The sequence below is a fragment of the Neovison vison genome, chromosome 6, assembly GCF_020171115.1.
Source record: "Neovison vison isolate M4711 chromosome 6, ASM_NN_V1, whole genome shotgun sequence".
NCBI lineage: Eukaryota > Metazoa > Chordata > Mammalia > Carnivora > Mustelidae > Neogale > Neogale vison.
The window spans coordinates 117,572,733-117,583,531 of record NC_058096.1 but is presented as its reverse complement, the minus strand read 5'-3'; the positions used below and the strand labels follow the sequence as shown (position 1 = coordinate 117,583,531).

General features: G+C 35.5%; 1 protein-coding gene across 19 annotated transcripts in view; it reads right to left on the bottom strand.

The window, feature by feature from the left end:
* Positions 1-273: 273 nt before the first annotated feature.
* The window catches only part of DLG1 (discs large MAGUK scaffold protein 1), a 263,928-nt gene continuing 253,402 nt past the window's right edge, over positions 274-10,799 (bottom strand). For all 19 annotated transcript variants that reach the window (XM_044252049.1, XM_044252050.1, XM_044252052.1 and 16 more), the window contains 2 exons: positions 3,017-3,108; positions 274-2,117 (listed from right to left, as the gene is read on the bottom strand). In XM_044252049.1, the coding sequence (XP_044107984.1) occupies positions 2,011-2,117; positions 3,017-3,108 (199 nt within the window). In that variant the 3' untranslated portion in view covers positions 274-2,010. The remainder of the gene's footprint in view (positions 2,118-3,016; positions 3,109-10,799) is intronic.

Genomic DNA, 10,799 nt, shown 5'->3' with positions numbered 1-10,799 from the left:
AGTGATTTCTGGGACTCTTGAGATCATTTTACAATAATTTTCTTCTAGCTGTTTTATGTTTGGTAACAACCTAGTGTAATTATTGTTATTGCCATAGTATTTATTTCAATGTGTTAACATACTCAATTCCAAGACCTACGGAATAAAATTTGATTAGATTCCCTTATGGCCCATGAATCCAGTTTATAAATTACACGATGCTCCAGGTTGTTTCCAGAAAATGTTTGCTTGTAAACAATATATTCTTTCATAATTCAAGACACATTTAACATATGGATTTTACGACAAAGTTTATTAGCTGTTCTCCTCTTTCTCATAAATGGAATGGATAATGTTGATAATCCTTTACAAACCAGTACTCATTTAAGAATTGTAATGAGGAGGCTGTCAAAAACACATACTTAATAAACAACTCCAAAAAAGCAAAGGGAAGCCAAACATTAAAAGACCAGAGAAGCTGATTTCTGAAATCATAACTACCTTTCACTAAAATTTCTTAAAACTGCTGTCCATGAAGATCTGTGTAACTCTAGTGTAGAGCAGCTACAAGAGGTGAAAGGTGTGCAGTCTAAGGGGAAAACACACACATGAGGCTTTTGCTTATTTGCCTATTAGTGAAAGGAGAACTGGAAGGAGAGGCAGAAGACCAAATCCAAACCCAATGACAAGAACAACAGTAAAAAAAAAAAAAAAAAAAAAAAAAAAAAAACCCTCAAAACAGAACCAGGAACCATTTGAAAACTTTTGTAGAAAAGAGGAGAACACGCCTATACTTCTGTATGTAATCTAATTTCCCTAAAGGTTTCTTTCCACAACCACCATACCCCCATTTTCAGTTCACATGATTAAGGAAGATAAAGTCTAATCAATTAATATTTAATTTAAAAACCAAACAAAAAGAGTAGGTGGCAAAAGAAAAAATATATTTTAAATATATATATATATGTTTGTGTGTGCGCAACTATGTAAAGAAAATAATTCCCATAGTTACAGAGTTTAGTTAAAGAAAGTTTTATATATATTTATATATATATATATTTTATTATAACAAAATAGGCAGTTACTGTGGGTAAAATATTCATTAAAATCTGATCCCTAAGAATACATTTAAAGTTTTAGACTATGAATTGGACTCCTTTTCCATTGCCATAATGATTACTACCTCATCACTGTAATGTCTGTTCTGTCTGTATTTATGTCTGTGAAATTTCCTCAACCTTATGTGTAAAAGGTGAGCTCCCCTAGCACCTAAACATGGCCTCAATTCAGAAAATGTGATGATCGTTATGTATGAACTTTTGTAAGACACTATAAATAGTGCTGTACAAGTAGATTAAAAACATTTATAACACCGCTATTCCTAGCAAATGTATTGAGAAAAAAACCCCTCAAATAATGAAAAACACGAAGAACTCTTCTGAAAAATGAATATCCCTTTGTGAAATTATGAAAGTTAATGCAGACATTAATTTTGAAATTAAAAAACATATTTTTCTTATTTGTCTATAATGAAATATTTGTTTGGATAACACAAGTCAACTGAGATAAGGACTTGAAAGTTAATATATTGGCCAAACCATGCTATTAAAGTTAAGCGTGCACTGTTGCTCGAAGTTTACTAAATCACTGATTAACACCACTTTTCTTTCCTTTATACTGAAATTTGAAAAGAATGTATATAAAGCTTTTCTGAAAATCTTAAAGTTACTTTCCCTTAAACATTAAGGAATTTTACCACAATTTCCCAGTCTCCCCAAATCCTTAATAGCTGGTCAGGCCATTCCATCTTCAGTTCTGAAAAATGGCCACAAACCAATAGTGACATAAAATACAGATGCTACAAGTTGAAGGAGACCCTAGATGTCAAAACTTAAGCACAACTGCAGACAATGATGAGTGGGATATGATTCAATGTGGAGGGAGTATTGTAGACAGACTCCAAAAGGAAAGGGCAAAGCAGTGTCAGAGAAAATGAGATCGTGGAAAAGAGAAACAGAGAAACATCAGTCCTCATAACTTTTCTTTTGCTGGAACCCAGATGTACGGACCAGACTGTTCTTCTATGATCTGCTTCACTTGGTTATAAATGTCTTCCAGCGTATCTCCCTGTACAATAGCTGTAATAATTAAACAAAATTAGAAACTCCATTAATTGTCTATCTTCACGGTAACAATTATTGGTGAAACAGAAGTGAAATCTTAGAATTAGTTACTCATCCAGCAAAAGGCCATTTACGTATTGTTTGCTTAGTAATAGGCACTCATTTCAGTAATTTTCCTACTTGAAAAATATAAGAATTTTAATTTTAAATATTGATCAAAAGGTGAGATTTGGTGATTTTTGCTTTTGCATATTTGGTAGATATACACCGAAGTATTTAAGAGGCAAAAGGGCACCTGCTTGCAACTTACCCTTCAGTGTTTCAGAAAAAAATGAAATGTGGTAAAATGTTAACATTTAGAAAATATGGGTGAAAAGTGTATGAGAATTGCTGGTACTACTCTTGTGAATGTTCTGTAAGTCTGAAATTATTTAAAAAAAAAAAAAAAAGAAGAAAAAAAGCACATGGGTTACACCACCATGGCATTTGATGTACTTAGTGTGAACACCTGGAGAATAATTTAAAGGACGAAATGAATGAGAGATTATTTGGGAATTGCTACCCACTCATTTTTTAAAAAACAAATAATATCCTAAAATGGATCAAAATTTATAAAGCATAAGATCAGAAAAGTCATTTTCACAGAAGAAATCAAGTCTGAATCTATTTTTCTCCAGTCTAATATGTCCTAATGAACCACTTAAGAAACACTAACTTTTAAGATTCCTCATCACCACTGCCTAGGTTAGATGAATTATTCTGAAAAACACAGTATTAATTACATAGTATTAATAGATAGTATTAGCCATGTAATTAATTACTGGTAGATGTGGGCATAGTTCAAAGTTCAATAGGTCAGTTTATATGGCTCCAAATCAAAATTCTGTCAGGGCACAGACACACATGATGCCAACCTGTGAAATGTTCAGTAAATTCTTGTTCCAGTTTCATGGCTCTTTCAAATGTCTTCCTGGCTTGTTCTTCTGTTAGACGCTTATTCATTTCCCTATGCAAATAAATGTAGAAATTAGCAATTAGTACATTATAATCCTTTTTGAAAAAAGATGACAGAGAAGATACACATAAAGCATAAAACCATGAAAAGCTGAACTCTGTTGAGAATATGAATGTCATTAAAAATTAGATTCAGTCACTTTAGGTATATTAAGCTTTATGCTTGAATTGACAGAGGGTTTCAACAAATTTTTGCATTGGCTCAAGGCAGCCAAAAAAACTAAGCATTAATTTTATGTTTTTCACTTTGATGAAAATTTCATATTAAGAGCTTAGAAATCTATCTGCCAATTTATGGACAACAAAGATAATACATAAACATATGAAACAACAACATGAGAAGGCAATCAGCAAAATATAGTCTGGGGAGAACTCTGCAGAAGAAATGACGTGGTTTCTTTAACAAATAAACTGGAAAAAAAAAAGATACGGAGGGAGAATCTATACATTAAAAGAATTAACAACCAACTGTCACAAACAGATCTTAGTTGGAACTTGATTCAGGCAAATAAGCTGAAAAAAAAAACCAAAAAACCAAAAAACCATAAGCAAAACTGATGAGACAATCAGAAAAACTGGATCTAATGATATAAAAAATAATTTTAAGTGTGACATGAGAGATGTTTTCTAATAACATAATTCTTATCTTTCAAATATATACTGAAATATATGGATGAAATCATATAATGTCTGGGGTTTGTGTCAAAATAATCTGGTGTGGATGGGTAGGGGTAGGGAGATAGATGAAACAAGACTGGTCACAGCTGATGATTATTGCTGCAGATGGATGATTGGTATATGAGAGTTCGTTCCCAACTTAAAGGGAATGCTTCCGATATTTTTTCATTAAGTATGACATTTGCTTTGATATTCTGTAAGTGACCTTTTATCAGATAAAGGAAGTTCCCTTCTATTCATAGTCTGAAAAATGTTTTTTTGTCATGAATGAATGTTTATTTTATTAAATGTTTTTCCTGCATTTATTAAAATGATCCTATGCTTTTACTCCTATAATCTCTTTTTTTTTTTTAAAAGATTTTATTTATTTATTTACAGAGAGAGATACAAGTAGGCAGAGAGGCAAGCAGAGAGAGAGAGGAGGAAGCAGGCTCCCTGCTGAGCAGAGAGCCCGATGTGGGACTCGATCCCAGGACCCTGAGATCATGACCTGAGCCGAAGGCAGCGGCTTAACCCACTGAGCCACCCAGGCGCCCCTACTCCTATAATCTCTTAATGTGGCACATTTACATGGATTTTAAAAGATTCATTAAAAATAATGAAAAAATATACATAACATAGAAGTTACCATTTTAACCATTTTTAAGTGTACAGTTCGCTAGTATTAGTATCTTCATATTGTTGTGCAACCATTACCACCATCCAAACCTACAATTGTTTTGTAAAACCAAAATTCTATTCCTATTTAAAAATGATTCTGACCACTCTGAGTACCTCATAAAGGTGGAATCATACAGTATTTGTCTTTTTGTGACTGGCTAATTCCACTGAGCATAATGCCTGCAACCATCATCCATGGACATACTGCCGAATTTCCATCCTTTGTATATATGTACCGTATTTTGCTTATCAGCACATTCACTGATGGGACACTTTGATTTCTTCCACATTTTAGTTACTGGGAATAATGCCACCATAAACATGAATGTACAAGTATCTCTTCAAAAAAGCAGCCCATAGCTAGAAATAGAATTGCTGGATCATATAGTAACTCTATGAATCTTTTCATCTGCTTGTTGGCTGTGGCTGTATCTCCTTCGGAGAAAGGTCCATTCAAGTCCTTTCCTCATTTTTGAATTGTCTTTTTTTTTTGTTCTCTAAATATTCTGGATATTAATCCCTTATTAGATAAATGATTTGCAAATATTTTTCCCATTCTGTGGACTGCCCTTTTACTCTGTAGACCATGTCTTTTGATATACAAAACTTAAAGATTTTAAGTAATCTCTACACCCAACATGGGGCTTGAATTCACAACCCTGAGATCAAAAGTCACAGGCTCCATCAACTGCCTTCAGCTCTGGTCATGATCCCTGAGTGCTGGGAGCCCCATGTTGGGCTCCCTGCTCAGCTGGGAGTCTGCTTCTCCCTCTTCCTCTGCCCTGCTTGTGCTCTGTTTTGTCTCTCAAATAAATAAAATATTAAAAAAAATATTTATGGAAACTAATCTTTGTTGTTGTTACCTCTGCTTTTGGTGTTATATCCAATAATCAATGCCAAATCCAATGTTGTAAAGCTTTTGTCCCTTTCTAAAAAAATTTATTTTGTGTTATGTTAGTCACCATACAATACATCACTAGTTTTTGATGTTGTTTCCAAGATTCATTGTTTATGTATAACACCCCGTGTTCCATGTCCTATGTTTTCTTTTACGAGTTTTATTATCTTACATTTAGGTCCTTGATCCATTTTGAGTTAATTTCTGTATATGGTGTTAAGTAAGGGTCCAACTTAATTCTTTTACACGTTAGATACCCAATTTTCCTGGCACCATTTGTTGAGAAGACTGCACTTTCCCCCACTGAATGGTTTTGTATCCTTGTTAAAAAAAACACATATATAGGGGCGCCTGGGTGGCTCAGTGGGTTAAGCCGCTGCCTTCGGCTCAGGTCATGATCTGAGTCCTGGGATCGAGTCCCGCATCGGGCTCTCTGCTCAGCAGGGAGCCTGCTTCCCCCCCCCCTCTCTCTGCCTGCCTCTCTGCCTACTTGTGATTTCTGTCAAATAAATGAATAAAATCTTAAAAAAAAACACACACACACATATAACAGTTTACTTCTGACCTCTCTATTCTACTCCATTGATCTTTTTAATTTTTTTCATCATGGTAAGTGTACTGTTTAATCCCCATCCCCTATTTCCTCCATCCCACCACCCACCTCCCCTCTGATAACCATAAGTTTGTTCTCTGTGGTTAAGTCTGTTTCTTGGTTTCTTGTTCCTTTACTTGTTTCTCAAATTCTACATGAGTGAGATCATATGGTCTTGTCTTTCTTTGACTGACTTATCTTGCTCAGTGTATCTTCCAGCTCCATCCATGTTGTAGCAAATGATGACTTTATTCTTTGTTATTGCTTAACTGTATATACATTCCATTGTATATACATACCACCTCTTCTTTATCCATTCATCTATCAGTGGACACTTGGGCTGCTTCCATGGTTTAGCTATGGTAAATAGTGCTGCGATAAATATAGGGGTGTGTGTATACCTTTGAGTTAGTGGTTTTTTTTTTTTTTAAAGATTTGACAGAGAGAGAGAGAGAGAGAGATATCACAGGCAGGGGGAGTTGCAGGAAGAGGGGGAAGCAGCTTCCCCACTGAGCAAGGAGCCCAAAGGAGGACTCGATCCCAGGACCCTGGGATCATGCCAAAGGCATATTCTTAACCAACTAAGCCGCCCAGGTATCTCTGAGTTGGTGTTTTTGTATTTTTGGATAAATACCCAGAAGTGGTAATTCCTGAATCATAGGATAGTTCTATTTTAAATTTTTTTGAGGAACCTCTAAACTGTTTTCCACAATGGCTGTACCAATTTGCATTCCTGCCAATAGTGCATGAGAGTTCCTTTTTTCATCATATCATTGGCAACACTGGTTGTTTGTTTTTTGGTTTTAGCCATTCTGACAGGTGTGAGGTGATATCTCATTATAGTTTTGTATTCCACTGGTCATATTTGTCTTTATGCCAATACTAGTTTTGGTTACTGTACCGTTGTAGTGAATTATAAAATTAGAACTCTGAGTCTTCCAGTTTTTTTTCTTTTAAAATATTATTTTGGGGGCGCCTGGGTGGCTCAGGTGTTAAACAGCTGCCTTTGGCTCAGGTCATGATCCCAGAATCCTGGGATGGAGCCCCACATGGGGCTCCCTGCTCAGCAGAGAGCCTGCTTCTCCCTCTCCCTCTGCCTGCTGCTCTACTTGTGCTCTCTGTCAAATAAATAAATTAAAAAATCTTAAAAAGAATATTGTTTTCGCTATTTAAGCGATTCCATGTGAGTTTTAGTATGGGTTTTTCTATTTCTGCAAAAAATGTCATTGGGATTTTGACAAACATCGCATTGTATTTGTAGATCATGTTGGGTAAGTACTGACATTTAAACAACATTAAGTCTCCTAAATCCATGAACATGAGAAGTGTTTTCATCTATTTTTATCTTCTTTATTTTCTTTCAGCCATGCTTTATAAACTTTATAGTTTATAGTTTTACAAATCTTTCACCTCCCTGGTTAAAATAATTCTTAAGCATTTTATTCTTTTTGATGCTACTGTAAATAGAATTCCTTTTCAGACTGTTCATTGTCCGTGTATAGAAATGCAACTAATTTTTTATGTTGACTCTATATGCTGCTACTTTGCTGAATTTATTTATTACTTCTAAGAGTTTTTATCTGCAGTCCTTAGGGTTTTCTATAGATAAGATCATATGGTCTGCAAACAAATTTTATTTCTTCCCTTCCAGTTTGGATGCCTTTCATTTTCTTGCCTAATTCCTTTAGCTAGTATTTCTAATAACTGTACTGAATAGAAATGGTAAAAGCAGGTATCCTGGCCTTGTTCCTGATCTTAGAGAAACAGCTTTCAGTCTTTCACCACTGAGTATGTTTGCTGTGTGTTTTTCATACATGGCTTTATCACATTTAAGTAGCTTCCTTCTATTCCTATTTAAGTGTTTTTAATCATGAGAGAATGCTGTCAAATGCCTTTTTAAAAAAATATCTTTATTAACATATAATGTATTATTTGCCCCAGGGGTGCAGGTCTGTGAATCATCAGGCTTACACATATCACAGCACTCACCATAGCACATACCTTCCCCAATGTCCATAACCTAGCCACCCTCTCCCTAAACCCCCACCCCCAGCAACCCTGTTTGTTTTGTGAGATTAAGAGTCTCTTATGGTTTGTCTCCCTTCCAATCCCATCTTGTTTCATTTTTTCCTTCCCTACCCCCCAACCCCCATCCTGCCTCTCAAATTCCTCATATTAGAGAGATCATATAATTGTCTTTCTCTGATTGACTTATTTTGCTCAGCATAATACCCTCTAGTTCCACCCACATTGTTGCAAATGGCAAGATTTCATTTCTTTTGATGGCTGCATAGTATTCCATTGTGTGTGTGTGTGTGTGTGTATACACACACACACACCCCACATCATCTTTATCCATTCATCTGTTGATGGACATCTAGGTTCTTTCCACAGTTTGGCTATTGGACATTGCCGCTATAAACATTTGGGTGCACATGCCCCTTTGGATCACTACATTTGTGTCTTTAGGGTAAATACCCAGTAGTGCGATTGCTGGGTTGTAGGGTAGCTCTATTTTCAACTCTTTGAGGAACCTCCATGCTGTTTTCCAGAGTGGCTGCAGCAGCCTGCATTTCCACCAACAGTGTAGGAGGGTTCCCCTTTTTCCACATCCTTGCTAACATCTGTCATTTCCTGACTTGTTAAATTTTAGCCTCAAGTACCCTTTTTAAAAAGGTAATCTCTATGCCCAATGTGGGGCTCACAGTCATGACCTTGAGCTCAAGAGTCACATGTTCTACCAGACTGAGCCATTCAGGTGCTCCTGTCAAATGCTTTTTCTGCACTGAGATGATTTGTGTTTTTTCCTTCATTTTGTTGATATGGCATATTATGATTTGACATATTGACATGATTGACATATGAAAATACGTCAAACCATCCTTGTATTCCAAGGATAAAATTACCTTGGTGTGTAATCCTCTTAATATGTTGATGAGTTCTGTTTGCTAGAATTCTGTTGAGGATTTTTGTGTCAAATGTTCGTAAGAGATATTGGTCTGCAGTTTTCTTGCAGTGTCTTTATATGGTTTTTGTATCATGGTAATGGTTGCCTCATAAAATGAATTAACAAGTGTTTCCTTCTGTTCATTTTTTTTTTTTTTAAAGTTTGAGAAGGATTGGCATTAATTTTTTAAATGCCTGATAAAATCCATTGGTGAAACCACCAGCTCCAGGGCTTTTCTTTGTTAGGAGGTTTTGATTACTGATTCAAGCTCCTTAGCCATTATAGGTTTCTCTACATTTTCTATTTCTTTTTGATTTAATCTTGGTAGGTTTGTGTTTCTAGGAGCTTGTTCATCCGTTACACAATTTTTTTTTAAAAGATTTTATTTATTTATTTATTTGACAGAGAGAGAGAGAGAGAGATTACAAGTAGGCAGAGAGGCAGGCAGAGAGAGAGAGGAGGAAGCAGGCTCCCTGCCGAGCAGAGAGCCCGATGCGGGTGCACAACTGGTCATAGTACTCTTATAATCCTTTTTATTCTTTTTATTTCTATAAATTCCTTACTAATGCCCCCACTTTCATTTCAGATTTTAGTAATTTAAATCTTTTTTCTTAGTCCATCTAGCTAAAGGTCTGTCTTTTTTATTCCAGGAATCAACTTTTGGTTTCATTGATTTTCTCTATCACTTTCTATTTTGTCTTTTGTTGCTCTCTGCTCTAATCTTTATTGTTTCCTTCCTATTGTTAGTTCTGGGTGTAGACTGTTGTTCTTTTTCTAGGGGTAGAGACTCGCAACAATGACAATGGACACTTTTTCTTGGGGTAGGGACTTGCAACAATGACAATGGACACCTGCCTTTGTGTTTGCACCTCTACAACCAAAAGAAGCAGTCAGCTATTAGAGCACAGTTATCTGAAATTTGGAGAACCAAATCTTTTTGCCCACCTTGGCCCCCACAAGCTACTCAAGAAAGGCATGCATGGCTGCCTGCTATGGGCTGAAGGTGGGGAAAGAGGTAGCTGCTATCAGCCTAAAAGCTGAAATTAACCAAAATTAATCATTCAAACCTTCCCCTAGAAGCCTTCCGCTTCAAGAAACCTTCCTCTTCAAGCTTTCAATAGACTCCTGAGTTCCCAAGTAGTTACTTCTGACAAATTCTGTTAAGTCCATTTGTGTCTAGGTGGGGAAATGGATTCCTGGTGCTTCTTACTGCATCTTCTCTCTAGCTCTACCACTGACAAATTTTTAAATGTTTAACTAACCTTGTATTCTTGACTAATCCCAACTTCGTTATTTTATCTTATTTAAAAAAATTAATTGTTGAACTCAATTTATTTGTATTTTGGCAAGGATTTTTCCATCTATATTTGTGTTAAGATTGGGGTACCAGGTGGTGGGTATTATAGAGGGCATGGCTTGCATGGAGCACTGGGTGTGGTGAAAAAATAATGAATAATGTTTTTCTGAAAATAAATAAATTGGAAAAAAGATTGTCTTATCATTTTCATTTTCTATGAGGTCTTAGTCAGGTTTTGGTATTAAATTAATGTCCATAAAATCAGTGGAAGAATTTGTGCTAAGATTTGTATTATTTAGCTTTTGGTAGAATTCAGTAAATCCTGTTGGCCTAGTGTTTTATTTCTAGGAAGGTTTTTCATAAGAGAGTTAAGTTCTTTAATAGGAATGGCATTAGATTTTCTATTTCTTTTTTTTTCCTTTTCTGTTTCTTAAGACTTTTCAGAAAGATTTTTTAAGTATAACTTTCAAAGATAGAAGAGGAATATCATAAATATACAACTGGATGAATTTTAACCAACTTAAACCTACTTGTGTACCATCTAGTACCTAGATCAAGATCTAGAACATTACATCAGTACCCCAGAATCTCATTCCAGTCACCTACCTACC